Source organism: Bombina bombina, chromosome 7 (genome assembly GCF_027579735.1).
Source record: "Bombina bombina isolate aBomBom1 chromosome 7, aBomBom1.pri, whole genome shotgun sequence".
In the NCBI taxonomy this organism is placed as follows: Eukaryota; Metazoa; Chordata; class Amphibia; order Anura; family Bombinatoridae; genus Bombina; species Bombina bombina.
This window is the reverse complement of record NC_069505.1, coordinates 371223003-371237611: the sequence shown is the minus strand read 5'-3', so window position 1 is coordinate 371237611 and position 14609 is coordinate 371223003. Positions and strand designations below refer to the sequence as shown.

The following is a 14609-nucleotide window of genomic DNA, read 5'->3' as shown; positions in this document are numbered from 1 at the left end:
TACAACCCACCACCCACATACCCCTAATCTAACCCAAACCCCCCTTAAATAAACCTAACACTACCCCCCTGATGATCTTCCTACCTTGTCTTCACCATGCCAGGTTCACCGATCCGTCCTGGCTCCAAGATCTTCATCCAACCCAAGCGGGGGCTAGACATCCACTGAAGAAGTCCAGAAGAGGGTCCAAAGTCTTCCTCCTATCCGGCAAGAAGAGGACATCCGGACCGGCAAACATCTTCTCCAAGCGGCATCTTCTATCTTCTTCCATCCGATGACGACCGGCTCCATCTTGAAGACCTCCAGCGCGGATCCATCCTCTTCTTCCGACGACTAGACGACGAATGACGGTTCCTTTAAGGGACGTCATCCAAGATGGCGTCCCTCGAATTCCGATTGGCTGATAGGATTCTATCAGCCAATCGGAATTAAGGTAGGAATTTTCTGATTGGCTGATGGAATCAGCCAATCAGAATATAGTTCAATCCGATTGGCTGATCCAATCAGCCAATCAGATTGAGCTCGCATTCTATTGGCTGTTCCGATCAGCCAATAGAATGCGAGCTCAATCTGATTGGCTGATTGGATCAGCCAATCGGATTGAACTATATTCTGATTGGCTGATTCCATCAGCCAATCAGAATATTCCTACCTTAATTCCGATTGGCTGATAGAATCCTATCAGCCAATCGGAATTCGAGGGACGCCATCTTGGATGACGTCCCTTAAAGGAACCGTCATTCGTCGTCTAGTCGTCGGAAGAAGAGGATGGATCCACGCTGGAGGTCTTCAAGATGGAGCCGGTCGTCATCGGATGGAAGAAGATAGAAGATGCCGCTTGGAGAAGATGTTTGCCGGTCCGGATGTCCTCTTCTTGCCGGATAGGAGGAAGACTTTGGACCCTCTTCTGGACTTCTTCAGTGGATGTCTAGCCCCCGCTTGGGTTGGATGAAGATCTTGGAGCCAGGACGGATCGGTGAACCTGGCATGGTGAAGACAAGGTAGGAAGATCATCAGGGGGGTAGTGTTAGGTTTATTTAAGGGGGGTTTGGGTTAGATTAGGGGTATGTGGGTGGTGGGTTGTAATGTTGGGGGGGGGGTATAGTATGTTTTTTTTTACAGGCAAAAGAGCTGAAATTCTTGGGGCATGCCCCGCAAAGGGCCCTGTTCAGGGCTGGTAAGGTAAAAGAGCTTGTAATATTTGTATTTTAGAATAGGGTAGGGAATTTTTTATTTTGGGGGGCTTTGTTATTTTATTAGGGGGCTTAGAGTAGGTGTAATTAGTTTAAAATTGTTGTAATATTTTTCTTATGTTTGTAAATATTTTATTATTTTCTGTAACTTAGTTCTTTTTTATTTTTTGTACTTTAGATAGTTTATTTAATGTTATTTATTTGTAGCAATTGTGTTTAATTAATTTATTGATAGTGTAGTGTTAGGTTAATTGTAGGTAATTGTAGGTAGTTTATTTAATTATTTTATTGATAGGGTAGTGTTAGGTTTAATTATATCTTAGGTTAGGATTTATTTTACAGGTAAATTTGTAATTATTTTAACTAGGTAACTATTAAATAGTTCTTAACTATTTAATAGCTATTGTACCTGGTTAAAATAATTACAAAGTTGCCTGTAAAATAAATATTAATCCTAAAATAGCTATAATATAATTATAATTTATATTGTAGCTATATTAGGATGTATTTTACAGGTAAGTATTTAGCTTTAAATAGGAATTATTTATTTAATAAGAGTTAATTTATTTCGTTAGATAAAAATTATATTTAACTTAGGGGGGTGTTAGTGTTAGGGTTAGACTTAGCTTTAGGGGTTAATACATTTATTAGAATAGCGGTGAGCTCCGGTCGGCAGATTAGGGGTTAATAATTGAAGGTAGGTGTCGGCGATGTTAGGGAGGGCAGATTAGGGGTTAATACTATTTATGATAGGGTTAGTGAGGCGGATTAGGGGTTAATAACTTTATTATAGTAGCGCTCAGGTCCGCTCGGCAGATTAGGGGTTAATAAGTGTAGGTAGGTGTCGGCGACGTTGTGGGGGGCAGATTAGGGGTTAATAAATATAACATAGGGGTCGGCGATGTTAGGGGTAGCAGATTAGGGGTACATAGGGATAACGTTGGTGGCGGCGATTTGCGGTCGGAAGATTAGGGGTTAATTATTTTAAGTAGCTTGCGGCGACGTTGTGGGGGGCAAGTTAGGGGTTAATAGATATAATACAGGGGTCGGCGGTGTTAGGGGCAGCAGATTAGGGGTACATAAGTATAACGTAGGTGGCGGTCGGCAGATTAGGGGTTAAAAATTTTAATCGAGTGGCGGCGATGTGGGGGGACCTCGGTTTAGGGGTACATAGGTAGTTTATGGGTGTTAGTGTACTTTAGGGTACAGTAGTTAAGAGCTTTATAAACCGGCGTTAGCCAGAAAGCTCTTAACTCCTGCTATTTTCAGGCGGCTGGAATCTTGTCGTTAGAGCTCTAACGCTCACTGCAGAAACGACTCTAAATACCAGCGTTAGAAAGATCCCATTGAAAAGATAGGCTACGCAAATGGCGTAGGGGGATCTGCGGTATGGAAAAGTCGCGGCTGAAAAGTGAGCGTTAGACCCTTTAATCACTGACTCCAAATACCAGCGGGCGCCCAAAACCAGCGTTAGGAGCCTCTAACGCTGGTTTTGACGGCTACCGCCGAACTCTAAATCTAAGCCTAAATCTAGGCCTATGAATGCTATATGCGAAATCTTAATTTGTACTGTATATGTCATTCTCTTTATCCTCAATAAAAAGTTAATTTAAAAAAAGAAGAAGACATTTGAGCCCCTTGACTATGCCTAACTTATTTCTGCTCCATATGTGTAATGTGTTGAGGCATAGGAGGCCTTTCACATTTAGACAACACACAGATACTTTGAGAAAATAACTAAAAAGTGGACATTTAAGTGTCCATTTTTATGTGCAGATTTTACTGTACAGACTGTTAAAATACTGGACTGTCTGGCTGAAAACACCTGGAAACCCTACCTGGATGTGGTCTATAAGCCACGGCTGATGTAAAATTTGAAGAAAAAAAATTGTACTTAGAATTTTGTGAGTTGTTTTTTTCTTGTGTCCCACCCCTGAGGTTTTGAGCTAAACAGCTAAAGTGTAAGAAAGCCAATTCACATTTCCTTATCCCCTAGAAAGAAGCAGGTGGGAGGAGTTTCCCAGTACTTGTGTATTTCATCTGCTCTCCTTTGCTTCTGGTGTAATAAGAAAAGCACCTAGATGATTAACCTAGATGATTAATTCCATCCAATGATCGTTTAAACTCATACATTTTTTTAATGTAGTTAATAGTATTCACGGGAAGTTCCAAAGAATATGCTTCTGTATAGTAAGATCTAGTAAGGCCAGTAAGGATTTCTCTGGTTCAGTTATAAATAGGATCAGGTCATATGAACAATGCCAATTTTTTATTTGTATTGTGTAGTAAGAGAACTTGAATGTCCCTAGATCATGGAATAGCTGCCGCAATAGGCTCTATTGCAAGTGCAAAAAGGAGGGGAGAGAGTAGACCACCTTGACGTGTTCTATTTCTAATTTTAATAGAAGGTGAACAAAAATCTATTCCACAAACCTTCGCAGTGGGGGACATATACAACGCACCTATGGCTTTACAAAAAATATCTGGGATACCAAAGGCACCAAGAGTAGAGAACATATAATCCCATCTCACCCTGTCAAATGCTTTTTCAGCATCCATCAACAGGGTGAGAAGTGGGAGGCCAAAGTCTGACACTTCAGAGAAAATGTTTAGAAGATGTTGTGTGTTATCCATCCCCTATCTTCCAGCAAAAGCCTACCTGGTCTAAGTCAATAATAGTAGGGAGTTTAGGTCCTAACCTAGAAGCTAACATTTTCACATATGACATAATGCCTAGATTGATAAGGAAAATGGGTCTGAAATGTTCACATTTAGGCCCAGATTATAAGTGGAGTGCAAAATATCCCTTTAGCTAAAGCGATATTTGTGCTCCAGTTTGTAATACCATGCAAATGTGCACTGGTATTACTGGTGAGGTGCAATGTGAACAAACAGCATTCCTTCGGTGTGTTCAGGATCTGGAGGACATGGGAGTGATTGTTCCTGTTCCTATGTCAGAACATAGGAGGGGATTCTATTCCACTCTATTTATAGTTCCAAAGAAGGAGGGAATGTTTAGACCCACTCTTTATCTGAAAACTTTAAACTAGTTTTTGAGGGTTCTTTCTTTCAAAATAGAAACTATCAGATATATCAACCTAGTTCTCCAGGGTCATTTCATGACAACCATAGAATTGAAGGATATTTACCTACACATACCTATCCACAAAGAACACCACCGGTTTCTTCATTTTGCCTTCCTGAACAGACATTATCAGTTTGTAGCTCTTCCCTTTAGTCTAGCTATAGCTCCCAGTATTTGTACAAAGGTTCTAGGGACTCTTCTATAAGTTATAGGAGCTCAGAGAATAGCTGTGGCTCTTTACTTAAATGAGATTATGGTTCAAGCTGCCTCTTTACCTCAAGTTGCAATCTGCTTTTCTGAATCTTCAGTCCCAATCTCAGGCTTCTCTATCTCAGGAGGTAGTAAGCCTAATTGTGACAGCAATATACGTCATTACTTTTGCAAGATTTCATTTGCATCCACTACATTTATGCATGTTAAGGCAGTGGAATGGAGACCATTCCAATCAGTTAATTCATCTAGACCCATCAGTTAGAGACAGTCCCTCTCTTGGTGGATATCCCCCATTCCAAAGTCTCAGGCGATGGTTTTTCTGTGTCCATCATTGGAAATAATTGCCACGGACACCAGCCTGTCAGGTTGGGGTGCGGTCTGGGCTCTTGAAAGTCTCACAACTTTATCTTTGAGCTTTTATAAGTTTGTTATGCAATATTTTTGTTAATAGTTTTATTAGACAGTGTTATTATGATTGTAACTGTACTGTACAATGTATTTTTGATGTGTGTTGTGCAACTTTTTAGTCTTGTGTAACAGTTAACCAGAGCTCTGAATTTAAGCTAGCCCGATGCACGTTAATTCCATTGCGTGCAAGCGAACACATTTACTATCGACTCGTAATTACGTGCGCTACTTCTGATGTGGGCAAAAAACGTGTCACACGTAATCTGGCCCACTGAGTTATTTACATTGCGTTGATATTGAGTAAAAAGCATAACAAGGTATTATGAACATATGAATAACTAAAATTTTAAGATATTGAAGAATAATGTAAAACACAGGATTCAGTCTGATAATTACATATTAAAAATACAGATTTCATGGAAAATGCAAAGTAGTAGAAACATCTGTGCCCTCATTTTTACTTTTTAATTAAAAGTGCTAAATCTATAATCCTCAGTTTAGATCTTTGCAGATCTCACATATTATTGTATTCCAATTACTGTATTCTCCCCACACCCTAATTGATAGCATGTAACCCCCATCTACAATATGTTCTGTAAAAGATTTATGATTTGAATATTCAGCATTTTTCTAAAACTAAATATTTCTATCTCCTCATGTACTTAATCCTTTAATATATTTAAAGGTTTTTATTAGATATGCAAGTCTCATAGGACAGGGCTAAAATGATATGCTCAATGTTGACTAAATCTCTGCAAACTTATCACCATGGATTGTGGAGTAAAGTTCTGCAAGCTATTCAGGAAGACTTTATAGATTGTATTGTAATACTGTACTATGAGAGTAAAATAAGTCTTTCTGTGTCACCCATTAGCATCCCTTAGTTTCAGAATGACCTGGCTTCCTTCAGCTTCCTTCAGCGTGCGCTGTTTCCTCAGGTGCACGTGACGAACCTCTAACTCAAATGACCACGTAATGCGCAGCTTCTTCCCCTCACACTGAACATTTCAGAAATTGGGTTCAGTCACAGACAGACAGTACATACAATTTGACAGGCATCGTGTCGCCGACTCTGATAGCCACTGTGCACTCTGTAAAAGTGCATAGATACGCAGAGGGCAAGGCAACAGCAAAAAAAACACCCAAAAAACTCCCCATTAAAAAACAATACATAGTATTCTGATTGATGTGTGACAGTACCCAGCAGCATCTTTAAACTTTAGCTGCTCTAGTTCAGGCCTCTGCCGCGTTCACTGAGAAACGATTGTTGTCTGAGCGTGCAACAACCATCATTCTTTAGGGCAAATGTATTAATCACTTTGGGGAGTGAGGGCAGAGCTTTGAATTCTTGCATGGAATGCAGTTATGTTGCAGAGAGACAGGCACCCATCTATGGAAGGCACCTATAGGAACATCCTTACTCTGCCTAATTATAAATCCGGCAATGCACAGCACCTGGCTTTTTATACTGACCACCCGGCTAAAATTTAAACCAGTATTAAGCTACAATAAGATAATATTATTTTTTTAATGTTTGTTTCAGAAATTATCATAAAACCAATTTAAGTTAAATTATGCAATTAATTTGTGCTTTGGATAGCTTATGTAACATGGATAAAATTTTCTGTGGATAATTCTGCGTGGTTTGAGGTACGTCCTTCTTAATATACATAAAGCATTAACATATGTGATTGACTTGTAATAAGATTAAAGTCTTGTGTTTTCTTATTCTGACAAATTGACCCTTAAAGGCATATGAAACCCAAATTTCTTCTTACATGATTCAGATAGAGCATGCAATTTTAAGCAACTTTCTAATTTACTACTATTTTCAAATTTTCTCCATTCTCTTGGCATCTTTATTTGATACATTTAGCCACCAATCAGCAAGCACTCCCCAACAAGGCATCTTCTTATATCTCTGCCCTTGTCTGCAAATACTCCCCACCCCCTTCGCTCTGCCCAAGACCTACTTCTCTCCTCATTTCTCATTACTTCCTCACACTCTTATCTGCAAGACTTTTCTAGAACTGCACCTATCATATAGACAGGGCTCAAAATGTCCACTAGCCCACTAGCCATTGGCGAGTGGAAATTTAACAGTGGTGAGTAAAAGTTAGTTAGTAAATGTCTACAAATATTATCCAAAGTGATATTATATATACATGAAAGGGCAAGGATATGTTATTCCTCTACGGCTATAGGGACCCTATTAGTGCTTAGACTTTTTCTTCGTTCTCTTGTTATCTTTATTTGAAAAAGCAGGAAGGAAAGCTTTGGATCCAGTCTATTTTAGGTTCAGCACCTAGCTTGTGCTTGCTGATTAGATAACTAAATGTAGCCACCAATCAGCAAGCGCTATCCAGGGTGCTGAAGCAAAAATGGGCCAGCTCCAAAGCCTTCATTCCTACTTTTTCAAATAAGGATACCAAGAGAAAGAAAAATTCATAATAGGAGTAAATTAAAAAGTTGCTTAAAATTGCATGCTCTATTCAAATCATGAAAGAAAAAAATATTAGGTTTAGTATCCCTTTAATATCCCTTTAAGAATTGCTAATAGATATTTACTTACCTTCCATTTTCTCAAGAGGTTCAGCAAAAACTTGAACTTCACAAAGTGCTAGATTTTCTGCACGATCTGGTATAGTTATGTACAAAAACCGACCTTCCAGTCCTTTGCAGTTAAATGATAATGTCTCACCGTAACCCATCCTAAATATTACAGCACATCTGGAATCAAAAGGATAATGAAATATTATATTTAAGCACAAAGTCAGTATTAATCCAAAATATTTTCTCTTCTTATCTGTAATGTGCAATAAGTAAAAAAGCAATAGTGTAATATGGGTCACTAAAATGTATTTAAAGGGACATAATACTCATATGCTAAATCACTTAAAACTGATGCAGTATAACTGTAAAAAGCTGAAAATATGAGTATCTCTATGTAAAAAAAGAAGATATTTTACCTCACAATTGCCTCAGCTAAGCAGAGTAAGTTCTGTGTAAAAAGTTATACTCAACTGCTGCTCAGCTGCAGGTAAAAAAAAAAAAAAAAAAAAGGAAGAAATGAACAGCAGTCAATCAGCATCAACAGTGCTGAGGTCATGAACTCTTTTACTGTGATCTCATGAGATTTGACTTAACTCTCATGAGATTTCATTGTAAACTTCCTTACACAGAATAGGGAAATAAGATGAGTGTGTACGAAAGCTCACTCCTTCCGCTGTCCCGGGACAGACATACTGATTTGTTGCTCAGAAGTCCTTTACAATGGGATGTGGCTACTGAGAAACTTTTGAAGTAAAATATCTTTCTTTTTTACATAGAGATGTTCAGGTGATATTTTCTAGTCAGCTTTTTACAGCTATGCGGCATCACTTTCAAGTGTTTAAACATTTGGGTATTATGGCCCTTTAAATACTTGATATCATGAAACCCCAAAAAAATTGTTCTATGATTCAGACAGAGCATACAATTTTTAGAAAGTTTCCGATATACTTCTATTATTGAATTTGCTTTGTTCCCATAATATTCTTTATTGAAGTGATACATAAGTAGGTGTCTGGAGCACTACATGGCAATAAATAGGGCTTAACTAAGGTTAATCTTAGCACAGAATCAGGAATCAAATGTTCAGAAAGTACAAGCCAGATCAGCAACAGGTAAACATGGCAGTAGGCCTTTACCTAGACTTCATTTTGGTAAAGGCTGTTTCTTTTCAAATGGCTCAGGAACATATGAACAAACTTCAGTTGTACCATTCCAATGGTTGGAAAATCAACCTCCCAAAATCTCTCTGCTTAAAGACTTAACTTGCATAAGCTCTGTGCTCTTCTCCAACAACCTCTTCTTCTTACATTGCTTCAATGCATGGAAGTAGTTGGTCTCATGGTAGCAGATTTAGATGTTTTACCATTTGCCAGATTGACAGTCATTGCAGCTTCATATGTTGAGGAATGGAGATTACAACAATCTGTCTCAGAAGTTCTCTTTAGGCTTCAAGACAAGACATTCTCTATCTTGGTGGCAGACTCACCAATCATTAATTCAGGGAGCATCACATCTCCATCAGAATTGGGTAGTAATTACCATGGACTCCAGCCTCCTGGGTTGGGTGCAGTTTGGGGTACCAGGAAAGTGCATTGAAAATTGGTTTTCTCGTGAGGTGATGTTACCAATCATCATCTTGAAACTCAGTGCAATCTTCAGGACTCTCCAGTGTTGGAGTCTTTTGTGAGATTTCAGTCAGACAGTGTCACAGCAGTGGCTTACATCAATTACCAAGGGAATACTTGAAGCACCTTTGCTATGAAAAAGGTAGCCTGCACTCGGATGTGAAGAATGCAATAATTCCATGATTTCAGCAATTCGCTTTCCAGGCGGGAACAATTGGGAAGCAGACTTTCTCAGTCGTCAGTACCTTCCCTCTGAGCGAATGGTCCTTAAATCAGAAGGTAGTTGGCCAGATTGTGAATCATTGGGGAAGGCCAGACATAGACATCATGGCCTCTCACATGAATTACAAGCTACCCCAGTATTGTGTGAGATCTTGAGATATACAAGTAACAGATGATTAGAATAATAATTCCCAGGTCATTCAATGTGATTTACATCTTAACTCCAAGGTTGTGGGTGTAATCCCCATATGAGTGAGCTCCTGTAATAGTGCTAAAATATGGGAAAAGTTTGGGACCCACTTACCCCCTGGCGGGAGCAACTAGCCATGTCGAGGAATTCTTTGACTCCTTTAACAGTAGTCAGGTATCCTTAAACCTATCATATTTACTACACGACTGGATTCTACTTCTTACACTGTTTCAGAACCTGCATATATACTCAAATTAGAGCTCTCTTTCTTATATTGAGTTCTAAAGTAACTAATGGAATAAAACTATTTCTTACCCTAAATTCACAACAAAACTAAAAAATAATTGCAGCGCATTAGAACCTTTGAAAACACATCTGAATAAATTAAGAATATTACACTTTGTTATGTTACCAATTATATAGCAGAAATAGATACACAAATACAAATACATAAATAAAACAACAACAGACAGAGAGCTTGAATTCTTTAGATACATTTTATAACATACAACTTATGAGCTTTCTTTTCTTCATCCATCTGTTCCATAAAACTTTATGCACAAAACTTGCACAAACCCTTATAACTACAGACTTACCTCTGAAAATAAAGTCACAGCAATTACAATTTAAAGGGACAGTCTACACTAGATTTTTTTGTTGTTTAAAAATATATAAAGGGGCCTAATTATCATTGTGCGAGCGGATATGATCCGATATTGTGGATCATGTCGGCTAGCAGGGGGTGTCCACCACCTCAGAGCAGGCGGACAGGTTACGGAGCTTGATAAATAGGCCCCATAATTTTTACCTTACTCCTACACATCTCAGACTCTAGTCTAGTTTTTAAGATTATCTAATCACAAGGCTTCCTTTTACATACTGTATTTCTGTGTGTGTGTGGGGGGGCAGTTGACTCTCCCTATCCTTCTTGTTTTCAGCTGACACTGAATTTCTTTCTAACCCCTTGTGTCATATTACAGCAGAGTAAGTATTTCTTAAAGTTTATAGGCCAGGGCCATAGTAACCATGAGCAGCAAGAACACGCATTTAGCTCCCTCCTGTAGGCTTGCTTAAATAAGAAAACCGCACTATTGAAAAAGCCACCCCCATAGAAAGTCTAGGGTATATCGCTGGTAGTGGTAATTAAGGGGAATATTCACCTTTATTTGGAGCGAGGATCTATATGAGAATGCTGAAGATAAATTAATACAAACTTATTGCTATAATGGTTAACTCTAAGAAAAAGCCAACCAGGCTATTAGAGCACACTTTTCACTGCATAGAGGAATGACTTCTCTAATACCCCTTTGTTCACGTCCCAGAACCTCCAAAGTACTGGTATGTCCGCACAGAGATCTAACCACCCTCCATCCACCCTTATATAGCTCTCTCTCTCAACCTGCATAGTCAGCACCCCAACAACATCCACACGATCCAGGATAAAAGCCAAAATAAAACAGGGTAGGGCTTCAGTGATTATAACTTCTCTGGTATGACCTAACAGGACTTGGTAACCAGATCTGGTACAAATATTCTCCAGCTGCCTTTGGCATCTTCTTCTCTGGAAGTACCTTCTCTCTCAAGGTCCCTTCTTCCAACATAACGCCTGATTTTGTTTCAGGTTTTCAGATCAAGGGGTCGATTATTAAGCACCGGATGCTGCATTGATGCCCCATCATTTCAGGTCCGCTGCTCCTTCACTTCTCTGCCACCTTTTAGGTGGCAGACTGAAATCATCCCGATCCGATCAGGATGATTGATGGCCCCTGCTAGCGGCTGATTGGCCTCCAGTGAGTAGGGGGCAGCTGTCTGCATTTAGCAAGGTTAAGCGGACATGATTCGCTACAGCAAATCATTTCCCCTCGACCGTTAGTAAATCTAACCCCAAGTGTTTGACACTGATTCAGACCAGAAAGGTTGTTACGAGATGTATCTAACACAAAATCTGTAAAGTTCTCCTGACATTCAAGCCTTTGTTCAAGCTTTGCTCTGGATAAAACTAATTTGGCCTCTTTTCCCTCCATGGAACTATAATTTGGTTTTGAAGTTTCTTCAGGATCAGACGTTTGGACCTTTGCATGATATAGAAATTCAACTGTTGTCTTGAAAGGTTCTCTTTCTCTTGGCTACAAGGGTATGTGAGTTTTCTGCTCTATCTTTTGAGTCTCCTTACCTGATTTTTTTGTTCCAGCAGAATAAAGCATTTTTTTTTATATTATTAAGGTTTATGCTCAAGATTACAGACAATGAAAGTTTAGCAGTACAAATATTCATCTCCACATATTAAACCAAGTGTCAACTTTTTTTCAAATAAAGAAAAGTTACAAATTCCATGTACATATACAAAGTCATATATGGTGACACAATACAAATATACATAATTATATAATGGAATGTAGGAGATTGCAGGGAGTTAAACTCAAATATAATACTGCTCAGGTAACCTTGGTTTTATTCAACTTTTATTAAAATGTAAATCTTATAATTTCCCCCTAATGTGGAGTATAAAAATAAACTAGAAAAAGTTGTATCCCATGTGTAAGATAGTGCTCTCTCTTGGACCTCTGGTATTATTATATATTAGTGTGGGGAAATTATAGGGTATATGTACCAAATAGAAAACATATAGAGCCACTCTTGGGCCCTCAGTAATATGTTATATAATTGTGACAAAACTTAGAGATGAAAAAGCAAACTAATAATAAAATGGCAAATCACATAAGATTATAATCGTAGACATCAATATAGGTAGATCAATAGTTTCAACAATATAACATGCAAATTCTATAGGATATATTTTCCTATGCTTTAAAAGTAAGCTCTATGTGTGTGTGGGGGGGGGGGGGGGGCAGTAATGTTTGAGTAGAATTGATCCCTGCATTCAAATCCTGCCAATTTCCCTGTTTTTGTGTCTTATGTACTACACGTCTCTCTTTGGTATTTGAATTGATCCCTGCATTCAAATCCTGCCAATGTTCCTTGTTTTTTGTGTCATCTGTATTGCAAGCCTCTCTTTTTGCATTTGTCTGTATAATTAATTATGTATTTACCCTGCTGATATCTTGCCTTTATCTATGTTATGTTCAAACCTTGCAAATACCTGTTTTAATTCCTAAATTTATAACTTCACTAATGGTTTAACCACAGACTCCCCCAAATTCTATTGTCTGTTATTTTTAACTTATCTCACCCTGAATCAAATTTTCCCAATTGGCCTTTGACTGTCTTTGATCAGGTCATTACCTAATTTATTGCATTCAGCTGAATGCTGTGGCCTATACATTTTACACTGCTAAGGGGAAGCAATGCAGGGTTAGCAATGCAAGCTTAGATAGCAGTATTGTAAGATCATCTGTTCACATCTCTTAAGTGAACATTTATAAATGAGGCACAAAGAATTATACAAGAATTGAACAAGGAATGGACAAGGGATAAGGCAAGTTCTGTTGTAATACTTTTTTTTACCCACTGTTTGACTATTTTGTAAAAATGCCCAATATCTTTATATTCATCTTTGCCACCTTTTGTCTCTTTAACAAACTACTTTATTACTCATTCACCCTCACCACCTGCACTGTTCATTAGCTCATCTTTCTGAACCTCACCTTGCTTTTGTATTCATGAACTTCACACATTCCTAAAGACTCTCTCTCCCCCTTGCACCTCATCACAAAAACAGTCTCACTACTGCAAATCCGCATCTCATCTTATGTCACTCTCCCTCTTGCTCATACTAGCTGCTGGCGACATCTCCCCCAATCCTGGTCCCCCACAACTTCCTTGCCCTGCACACCCATGTGTGCCCTTCAATAGACTTCAAAAACAAAACTCTGGTTACCTTAATCTTATTTCTCTTGCATCTAGAGCCACCACCCCCTTTACTTGTGCACTATGGAACTCTCACTCTGTTTGCAACAAACTCACTTCTATCCATGACATCTTTATCTCCCACTCTCTCAATTTTCTGGCTCTCACAGAAACATGGCTCTCTCCTTCTGACACTGCTTGCTCTGCTGCACTGTCACATGGGGTCTCCACTTCTCTTCCATCCCCTTCTTTTCCTGTCCTGATGAATCCATCTGCCACTATAAGTCCACCCTTACATCAATCCTTGATAATCTGGCCCCACCTACCATAACTCAAAAAACATACACTCATCCTCAGCCCTAGCATACTCCTCTGACACAGTACCTACGCAGATGTTCCCGTACTGCTGAGCGATACTGGAGGAAATCTCGGAGTTCTGCTGACTTTCTTCACTATAAGTTCATCTTGAACTCTTACTATTCTGCCCTTAATCTATATAAGCAACATTACTTCTCCACTCTTATCTCTACTCTTTCTTCAAACCCAAAATGTCTGTTCTCCACATTCAATACTCTTCTCCGCCCACCTCCACCTCCCACCACAACTTTTCTCTCAGCCCATGATTTTGCCAGCTACTTAAAGAACAAAATTGACTCCATCAGAAATGAAATCAGCTCTCAACATACTACCGGTCTCCCTCCCCCTCAAAAGCTCACAATCATCTAAAACCCACATAGCCATAAATTTAGCTCTTTTACCCCTGTTACAGAGGATGATGTTTCTGCCCTTATACTATCCTCTCACCTCACTACCTGTCCCATCAACCCCATCCCCTCACAACTACTCCCCTCCCTCCCTTCTACCCTTACCCCTATACTCACAAACATCTTCAACCTCTCCCTCAGCACTGGTATAGTTCCCACATCTCTTAAGCATGCATTAGTCACACCTATCCTCAAAAAACCTTCTCTCGATCCAACCTCCCCATTCAACTACCACCCTATTTCCCTACTACCTTTTGCCTCAAAGCTTCTTGAAAAGCTAGTATATGCATGTCTATCCCATTTCCTTACACTAAACTCCCTCCTTGACCCACTGCAATCTGGATTTTGCCCCCTTCACTCAAAAGAGACAGCAATTGCTAAGGTTACCAATGACCTACTTATAGCAAAATCAAAAGGCCACTTCTCTCTACTTATCATCCTTGATCGGTCTGCAGCCTTTGATACTGTCGACCACCCTCTTTTAAGTCCAAACCCTCCAATCCTTCGGCATCTGTGACACAGCTCTCTCTTGGTTCTCTTCCTATCTGG

At 39.1% G+C, this 14609-nt stretch overlaps 1 protein-coding gene across 1 annotated transcript in view; it reads right to left on the bottom strand.

Annotated features, from left to right (window-relative positions):
- Positions 1-14609, bottom strand: part of LOC128666463 (uncharacterized) — a 263279-nt gene that overhangs the window by 36333 nt on the left and 212337 nt on the right. The window contains exon 20 of the mRNA XM_053721074.1: positions 7472-7629. Within this exon, the coding sequence (XP_053577049.1) occupies positions 7472-7629 (158 nt within the window). The remainder of the gene's footprint in view (positions 1-7471; positions 7630-14609) is intronic.